The sequence below is a fragment of the Poecilia reticulata genome, linkage group LG22 (genome assembly GCF_000633615.1).
Source record: "Poecilia reticulata strain Guanapo linkage group LG22, Guppy_female_1.0+MT, whole genome shotgun sequence".
Lineage (NCBI taxonomy): Eukaryota > Metazoa > Chordata > Actinopteri > Cyprinodontiformes > Poeciliidae > Poecilia > Poecilia reticulata.
The window spans coordinates 18,257,320-18,266,220 of NC_024352.1; the positions used below are offsets into that span (position 1 = coordinate 18,257,320).

The 8,901-nt window shown below is 37.8% G+C and overlaps 2 protein-coding genes across 2 annotated transcripts; one reads left to right on the forward strand and one right to left on the reverse strand.

The window, feature by feature from the left end:
• Positions 1–66: 66 nt before the first annotated feature.
• ppp2r3c (protein phosphatase 2, regulatory subunit B'', gamma) lies at positions 67–4,192 on the forward strand. Its single transcript, XM_008399839.2, has 13 exons — positions 67–269; positions 390–514; positions 615–719; positions 994–1,106; positions 1,556–1,653; positions 1,746–1,816; positions 1,916–2,048; positions 2,294–2,349; positions 2,481–2,556; positions 2,652–2,788; positions 3,258–3,395; positions 3,488–3,547; positions 3,635–4,192. The coding sequence occupies exons 1-13, from the start codon at positions 203–205 to the stop codon at positions 3,827–3,829; spliced, it is 1,374 nt and encodes a 457-aa protein (XP_008398061.1). The 5' UTR covers positions 67–202; the 3' UTR covers positions 3,830–4,192.
• An 812-nt stretch (positions 4,193–5,004) lies between these two features.
• Positions 5,005–8,705, reverse strand: fam177a1 (family with sequence similarity 177 member A1). Its single transcript, XM_008399840.2, has 5 exons — positions 8,590–8,705; positions 8,218–8,394; positions 7,121–7,187; positions 6,922–7,019; positions 5,005–6,838 (listed from the first exon to the last, which is right to left on the reverse strand). Exons 1-5 carry the CDS (start codon positions 8,602–8,604, stop codon positions 6,626–6,628), a joined length of 570 nt encoding a protein of 189 aa, XP_008398062.1. The 5' UTR covers positions 8,605–8,705; the 3' UTR covers positions 5,005–6,625.
• Between the last annotated feature and the right edge of the window lie 196 nt (positions 8,706–8,901).

Sequence of the window (8,901 nt, forward strand, 5' to 3'; positions counted from 1 at the left end):
ATCATGTTTCTAAAACAAAACGAGTTACAAATAAAAATTTTAATGGAATTTATAGACAATGTATATTTATTATGAAAGTATGAACTTCTCAACGGAAGTGACAATTGAAGCTAGTTTTATTGTTTGTGTCCGTGTCTGTTTACCTAGTTACATTTTCGGTTTTAATTAATAAAACGTATTTATTTTAATCTTTGCTGCCGGTATGGCTAAAGAAGAAGACACACATTGGTCGGATGTTCTGAAAAGGAGGCTGGCGGGCTTAAAAAAAGGTAAGAAATGATCAAATTTAACGTCTAAAGCACTAACGTTGACAGTTTTTTTTTTAAAGTCAGATATAAATGGTTTTCAATGTTTGTTTCTGTTTCCCGTTTACTTTTTTTTTTTTGAAGACTCGAGGAACGAAGAGGAGGAAAAAGCAGAAGAGACGGAACTTTTCACCAAATATTACTCAGAATGGAGATGCGGAGTGGAAACAGATGAGTCCTACAAAACCATCCCACGGTTCTATTATAAGGTAACATATTAAGAGTAAACCTTAACTTCAGTAGTGATTGTGGGGGTGAAGTATGATCTAAGCGTAAATGAATGACATGACATGATGTGATGTCGTGAAGCTTCCAGCAGAAGATGAAGTTCTGCTGCAGAAACTGAGAGAAGAATCCAGAGCTGTCTTCCTGCAGAGAAAAAGCAGAGAGCTGCTGGATAATGAAGAACTTCAGGTAAAACGTCTTTTCATCCATCATAGAGTTTGTATAACCAATCCTCTGGTTTTTGGTTTTTGCTTCTTCTCTGTTTAAAGCCTAACTACTGTTGAAATATCTGACTTAAATTTATAGTGTCATCATATTTATGCAAAATATGTTAAAATGACTAGTCAGGAAAGATGTAGAGCTTAGACTTGACAAAACGTGCAAGAACTCACCTCAAATCTCATGTTCATTTCTGCTGATCTGTCGTTAATAGGTCTCTTTCTGTGGGGTTTTTTTGTTTTAGAATCTGTGGTTTCTGCTTGATAAACATCAGGTCCCGCCAGTAAGTGGCGATGAGGCGATGATCAACTATGAAGCCTACCTTCAAGTAGGGGAAAAGGCAGGACCAAAGTGCAGGTAGGTAGCTAACCTACAAGCTGTACTCTACTGGATGTAGAACTTTGCTGAGCAGTTCTGAAGTTGGATATGATAACACCTTAACTCTTACACTTGTTAAGGGTTAGTGTAATGGTAAAGCTCCTCAACCTCACATCTAAGGCAGAGGTTATAGACAAACCTAATTTTAGCTAAATGGGTAAAAAACTTTATTTTTTATTAATCAAAAAAGACACACATTTATTTGACTTTGAAATAACAAAGATGGTTATTCTCACATTTATTATTTTCAACCCAGTTAAGAAATAATTGGATTGGACAATTATTCACACAGTAAATACTCCAGGTTTTAGAGGACTAGAATTTTAAATATATAATCTAAAGTTAAATATCATCCTCACTGGAGGATGGACTAAGCTGAATTTCAAATTGCAGATTGCATCAATTTTTTTTTTCACTTTCTCCCGTAGGAATTTTTTTACAGCAAGAGTGTACGCCAAGCTGCTCAGCAGTGACCCATACGGCCGAATATCCATCATGCAGTTCTTTAACTATGTCATGAGGAAAGGTTTGGATATACTTCTTGTTTTTCTTTTCAGGCTTAAATAATATTAGTTACCGTCTTCTTGTCAATTGTTGCTCATTTCTGTTCCTTTCTAGTGTGGTTGCATCAAACCCGAATCGGTCTGAGTCTGTATGACGTAGCAGGACAAGGCTACCTCAGGGAGTCTGTAAGTTATTTCGCTAGAAGTGAATATAAATGTTTTTGTTGTTTCCTCCTCAAGCAATAGTGTTGATTTTTCTGTGTGTGTGTGTGTGTGTATGTGTAGGATCTGGAGAACTACATCCTGGAACTGATCCCCACTCTGCCCCAGCTAGACGGATTGGAGAAGTCCTTTTACTCTTTCTACGTCTGCACAGCTGTTCGCAAGTTTTTTTTCTTCCTTGACCCGGTTCGCACCGGTGAGTCTAAACTGGACTCGAGTGTTGCCATCATCACCAATGAATTCAGAAGATGTTACATTGAGCTTGTGCTGTGTTGAATTGGATTAGTTGGGCAAATTAAAGTTCTTTATTATTAGTTAGTGAGCTATTTTTCTGAGGAATATATTAGTAATTGTAGTGTTTATAGACACTCAATTGCTTGAATATATTAGAAATATTCATGATTATGTGTAGTAAAAAAAAATTAACTTTCCCTTTGACAGGAAAGATTAAAATCCAGGATATTCTGGCCTGCAGTTTCCTGGATGACTTGTTAGAGGTATGATTGTTTTTACCTCCCTGTGAGTGTTTAATATCCAGTAAATACATTTCATTAGAGGTACAGAAGCAAAACTTTATGAAAGCGTTCAGTCTTCTGCAATTGTTTTTCTATTATTATTTCTATGCCAGTTGAGAGATGAGGAGTTGTCTAAGGAAAGCCAGGAGTCCAACTGGTTCTCAGCTCCGTCGGCTCTCAGAGTCTACGGTGAGAAATCGTAGAAATGTTTCAGTGTTACCTGTTTGTTCAGATCTTCCTGCTTTTCCTGAAATCTATATTTCTTTTTATCTTCATGTCCACAGGCCAGTACCTGAACCTGGACAAAGATCACAACGGCATGTTGAGCAAAGAAGAGCTGTCCCGCTACGGCACAGCCACCCTCACTTCAGTCTTCCTGGACAGAGTGTTTCAGGAATGTCTGACCTATGATGGAGAAATGGTAAAACAGTTTGAACTTTTAACAAGATTAAAGATTTAGCTGCTTACCAAGGCAGTATGTCATCTAGAGAAGCTCAGGGTTACTAGCTATGAACCAGAATCGGATGACTTTCAGCTTGATTGTCACTGACGATATGTTACCAATCAGTAAGCACGGCCAGGTTTCACTGACAGCAACACTCTTTGGTGTTGATGCAGTTTCTGAGTAAGGAAGATTCAAAGGTAGACATTTTCAGAAATGTGTTTTTAAATGGAGTCAGAGGAAGAACAGGGATCTAAGAAGCTATTTGAAAGGAAACTTCACAACATGACTGTCACTCATTCAGACTGAGAGAGAGCAAGACTGTTAGCAAATAACAGGGGGGAAAGTTCATGGGGAAAGTTGCTGTTTTATCCTTTAGATCTTTCAGCCTTTGTCAAACCAGCTTGTATGTTTTTCTAAACTTCCTGTACTCTTCTGGTGTTTCCAGGACTATAAGACCTATCTGGACTTTGTACTGGCCCTGGAAAATCGTAAGGAGCCTGCAGCATTGCAGTATATTTTTAAACTTCTGGACATGGAGAATCAGGGATACCTCAACGTCTTCTCCCTCAACTACTTTTTTAGGGTAACAACAACAACAAAATGTGTGCAAAAATAATCTGCACTGTTTATTTCAGCAGCCTTTCAGAACAAACAGCATGTTTTTTTTTTCCTCAGGCCATTCAGGAGCAGATGAAGCTGCACAGTCAGGAGCCTGTTTCTTTCCAGGATGTGAAGGTATAGCAACCACAGACAGTTTGTACGACTGTAATGACGACGTGTACAGCAGATTTGATAACTGTTTCGAGCACTATCTGTCCTCAGGACGAAATCTTTGACATGGTGAAGCCTAAAGACCCCTACAAGATCACTCTCCAGGATTTGGTGAACAGCTGCCAGGGGGACACAGTGGTCAGCATCCTGATCGACCTCAACGGATTCTGGACCTACGAGAACAGAGAGGTGCTGGTTGCCAACGACAACGACGGCAGCAATATGGCTGACGTTGACGACACTTGAAGAGGATCTTGATATATACTGGCGGCAGCAGGACTGCCACTCCTCTTTTATTTTTTATGGAGACTGGTTTACGGAGAGGTGGCCTGTGTAAAAATGCTTGTGTAAAGAAATCATTTGTATAAAGTTATTCCTCAAATCACACTCAGTGTTGTGTTTAGTATCCTCATGCAGGTTGATTATTTAAACCACCTTTTTTTTAACTGCTGAAACATTACCAGTGGTTTTGCTTATTTATTATTTTTATTTTAAGCTCAGTCGTGAAAAGTACTAAAGTATTGATCAGATCAGAAGTTTCTATTCCCCCATCAGATGCGTTAACGTCAAACTGACTCTGGGCTATTAATAAAGCACTTTTAAAAATAACCACCTTCAAACTATGCTTCCTATTTTTCTTCATTTTCCATTTCTTTTTTAATGGTGGATTTATTTTGTTTAAAGTCTAAAAATAGAAGTATATTATAGTTTAATTTTACTAGCTTTCATAATAAAACATTTTATGCTGTACATATTTAGAAAATTGTCCTTTTGCTGCAAGTTTTATTTTATAGCAGCAGAGGCAAGAGTGGCTCTTTTGAGTGGAAATGGTTGTGCCACTAACTAGATTTTTTTTTAAGACTGTAAACATAAAAGACAATTGCGAAAATCTCATTAGTTTCTAAATACTCCAGCCTGTCTGCTGCAAACACCATGCACAGTCAGTATTACTCCATCTTCCCCATTCTGATGCTCAGTTTGCATTTGTTACATCTAAATGCTGTTTTGTGATTGGCTGATTCACTGTTTGTGTTAACAAGTAACTAACTGAACAGGTAATTCAGGTAGTGGCCGGTGACTTGTTTGGATGCATTAAGGCGAGGTTTTCAAACCAAAGAATTTCATACTGACTGAAACGTTGGGGTGTGCGCCTTTTCACTCCCATTACTTGTTTATTGCACTAATTGGATAGTAAGAGTGAAAGCTGACTCCATATTTGCCACAAATCAAGTGAAGATTGAAACATTTGTTTAAATGAATGCAAGTCCATTATACCACAAGATGGTTGATGGAGTTAAACTGGTCAAGGTGCAACATACCAAGGGACAATTATCCAAGTGTAAGTAGGAATATTTGTACACATTCCAGCCTGTATGTCTAGTTTGGACAATGTTTGGAGAAAAGACACAAATTTCATTTCGTGCAACTAAAACCAGGTTTTTTTTAATTGGAAAAAAGAACAATCGGAATAAATTGTCAGATTCATTACAATTTATAACATTTTATCTGATGAATGGATGTAATAAAGACATCGACCTCACCTGTGATTTAATATGTATTAAAACTGACAATACAAATACAAAATCTAGGCAATAGATTCCTATTGAAATGACTAAATATATTGCATATTTTCTCTTTCTTCACACACAAAGACAGCAAGTTGTTATTTAATGAAACGCATTCATTCAAAAATAATCAGACTGAGGATTATTTTGCACTTCGGTTTCTTTGTCAGCGACACATATGACTCAAGTTCGCCCTCTGCGATCTGAAGCAGGTCAACATAGTGATATCAGCGGATAACAATAAGAAGCTTAAGATGCCCAAAGCAAGGACATTTATAAATACATAAGCTCTGTAGACATCTCTACAAACCAATAATCATCAGTATATATTTCAACATTAATTATTCTGTGCAGATTTAAAGAGCTCCTGGAGTAACAAATTGGGCTGTAAATTAGAGGATATATTAGTTGTTCTCTTACAAAGTCAGTTTTTGCCTCAAATCAGCCGACTCATCAGCTTAAACAACAACAGGAGGGGCAACATGAATAAACATCTACTGGAGTGTAATCAAAAACCAGAAATCCTCTTTTCTGGGGTTAGACACAAACCTGTTCTAATGATACAAAAGTAAAGCTCTTAAGCGTATACTCAGCCTTTAAGTTCCCTTTATAGCACTCGTATAAGGCATATATGTTGGTGTTTTTCGGACCTTTCATTCACAGTTAAAGAGGAGTAAGCAGAGAGGGGTCTCTCAAACATCTTGAAATTCTGAATGTTTTTTTTACTCGTTAGCTTCTAAATGTTCCTACATTCAGGAGTCCTGTTTTTTTTGGCACCTTTGAATTGTTGAAATACAAGACTACAACTACTATTCACTTTATAATTCACGCCTATCATGTACATCTAACCAATCAAAACCACCAGCTGGGCTGTAACATCTCCTTTAAAGTGTGATTCTCCACACAACATGCTGGCAGAACAAAGTGTTGGGTGAAGAAAAGGGACAGTGCACTGTTCCACTGGGATCATGCGGTTACTTAGAAGGACACGTCAGGACCTTGTTGCAGAGTAAAAGACTCTTCATCCTGTTATTTTTTACTGAGTAGAATTGAAGAAAACTACCCAGGAAACAGTCTGGAAAACCCAGAATCTATCCAGCTGCCAAGGTCTATAGTTGATAAATCTGGTGTAGCATAAATATTTGTCCTGGTCCCTCTGATCGGCTTCATCTCTTTGTAACTGATGAAAATAAATAACAGATTAATGCACAGAGCAACAACCCAGCCTTTACGTCGCTGCCTCAGCCAAGGGCTCATTTTCAGGCTGACATTTAGTTTTGCATAGATTACATGCAACACTCAAAAGTCACATTCACAGATATGGCGTTCCGCAGCCACTTCCACTGTTGTGATTAAATTAATCTGTTACAAAACATAAAAGAAAAAAAAGAAAAAGAAAATAAAAATTTGTGCGTGGGGCTGAGTAAGTTCGGGTTTAACCAACAATTTGAAATGTGTGAATCAGTTGGGTTTGTTTTCAGGAGGGGAGAGGAGACGGGACTCTGTTTGGATCGGGATTCCTGAGCGACGACTCTGGTTTGAGCTCAAAGCTGACGTTCACAAATGTGGCTCCGTTTCCTTCCGGCTGCTCCTTCACCGCGGCCGGATTTTCTTGCTCGCCTCTCCGCTGCGCCGCAAATGTGCGCTCTGCCTCATCAGCGAGACGGTTTTCCTCCTCTTCCTCCTCCTCCTGCGGGAAGAGAAGGTCGCGTTACAACTTTTAAGGTCAGACTTTCCTGTAACGTGGCTGACATGGTTGATGATGTGTCACACCTCTTTCTTTATGCGGTAGTACTCATCAATAGCATACTGGTACTTTGGAGAGGTGATGCCGAACAGAGAGGCCAATTTCTCGCCCATGTAGTCGCACACTGCAACCAAGATTACACAGGACAGCTGATACAAATTCAAGCATTTTTATGAAGGAAAAATCCATATATATTTAAAGAGTAAAGCTCAATTAAGGCGCTACCTGAAATAGTGGAAGTCGCCACTCTCCACATGTGGAACCAGAAATAAGGACCCCAGGTCAGTTTGGACTGGAGCAAATATACAGGAAAAGATGCTAAATGACTTCACATAATTTCACATTCAGTTTGTTTATTTAATTAATGAACTTATATTGTTATTATTTTACAAAGAAAATGTTATTCTGACCATTTATAAAACATATACAAGGGCATACCAAAGAGCTTATTTAATATTTTGTTTTTCTATAAAAAATATCGTATCGTCAGATAATCGCCTACACAACCGTAACGAAGACAGCTGATTGGACAGTTTCCACTTCCAAAAAAAAACAAACAGAAAAAAAAAAGGTGGAAATCTCAAGAGTGTAATGAAGAGTTGGGGGCAGGATGAAAGTTACTTCAGGATCAGTGTCAAAGGTCAACAATCAGTGATGACTTGGAGGAGCTGACTGGAAGAAATATTTTAAAGGAATGCTTGCTGACAAGCTTTGCCTATGTAATTTCCTAGTAGGATCTGGCACCTATTAACAATACCAAAACCTGGTTTCAAGTTTCTCTATTGTGATTGTATCAGTCAAAAAAATTTAAAGTGCGTTAGTAAAATGTAGGTTTTAAGATTAGAACAAAACTGTCACCTCTATGGCACACTGAATTGACACAGCAATAAATAAATTGAAAAAAAAAGACCAAAGTACAGTACTGACTGCATACACGTATACATGGAATACTCTCGAGGATGTTTACATTTCTATATTAAAATTATTTTATTTCAAGTTGGTCTAATGTAGACCATTTGTTGTATGAGAGTAAAAGTTATGTTTCTTTGAACTGTAAACCATAATCATCTAAATAATGCCTGTCAAACTGAGTTACTGATACTTCTTTAATAGATTCAACAAAAATATTTTAGAATTTTTTTTGGCTGCAGCTAAGGTCCATTAAGATCTCGTTTTTAAAATGTCAACAGAGTCATCTTTTGAGTTGCGTAGCCTTGAAATGCCTGAATGAGCAGCCAAAGTCCACGTAAAAGTACCTTTTTTTAAAAGTCTGGATCATGATCACTAAATAAAACAGATCCTTTGCAATCCACTGACCCTACCGTATCAACTGAAACGACCTGCTTCTCATGTTCCTCTTCCTCCTCCTCTTCATCAGTGCTGTACTCCTCCATGGTTTCCCCGTTGGCGAAGTGAATGATCCTCCGGGGAACCTTCACCTTCCTCGCCTTACACTCAGCAATCTCCACAGTCTCAAATTCTGTGGACTCTGCTGTACGCTGACACAGCAACAACAAAAAAGTCTGAATTTAGAGGGCCATCATCATCATCTTAAAGCGTTTGTTGGGTTCGTTTGTTTCAGCCGTTAGCTTCTCGGCTAAGGAAGTAATAGCAACAATATCTAAAAAAAAAGTTCTTATTTTATCTTAAACATGTATTAAAACATAAGAATTATTATTTCAATATACACTTACCACTTCTGCTTCCATATTTTGCCTCAATGAAACGTTGTCATTAGTCAATAACAGGGGCAAATCTTACATCTAACACTCCTTCCAACGCGCTACTACAGACGTTTGAGCTGCTTCCGGTCTTTCAAAATAAAAGAATATTTTTCTCACGTACTTTCCAGTTTCAGAAGTGCCATTTAATTTGATAATTAAGCAATTAAGCACATATTTATATGATCACTAATGTGAATGGAAATACATAAACATATATCTGTACGAAATTAATTAGTTCAGTAAATGATGTTTTCATGACTGCTGTGAGCGCTTGAAAAATCC

Bases quoted from the DNA above. Each gene is read 5' to 3' on its own strand.
- ppp2r3c (XM_008399839.2), top strand. From the start codon at position 203: ATGGCTAAAGAAGAAGACACACATTGGTCGGATGTTCTGAAAAGGAGG. The intron at 2,557-2,651 runs GTGAGAAATCGT...TCATGTCCACAG, and splicing joins GTCGGCTCTCAGAGTCTACG to GCCAGTACCTGAACCTGGAC. The intron at 2,789-3,257 runs GTAAAACAGTTT...TGGTGTTTCCAG, and splicing joins TGACCTATGATGGAGAAATG to GACTATAAGACCTATCTGGA.
- fam177a1 (XM_008399840.2), bottom strand. The intron at 7,188-8,217 runs GTAGGGTCAGTG...TATTTGCTCCAG, and splicing joins AGGTCGTTTCAGTTGATACG to TCCAAACTGACCTGGGGTCC. The intron at 7,020-7,120 runs GTAGCGCCTTAA...TCTTGGTTGCAG, and splicing joins GGCGACTTCCACTATTTCAG to TGTGCGACTACATGGGCGAG.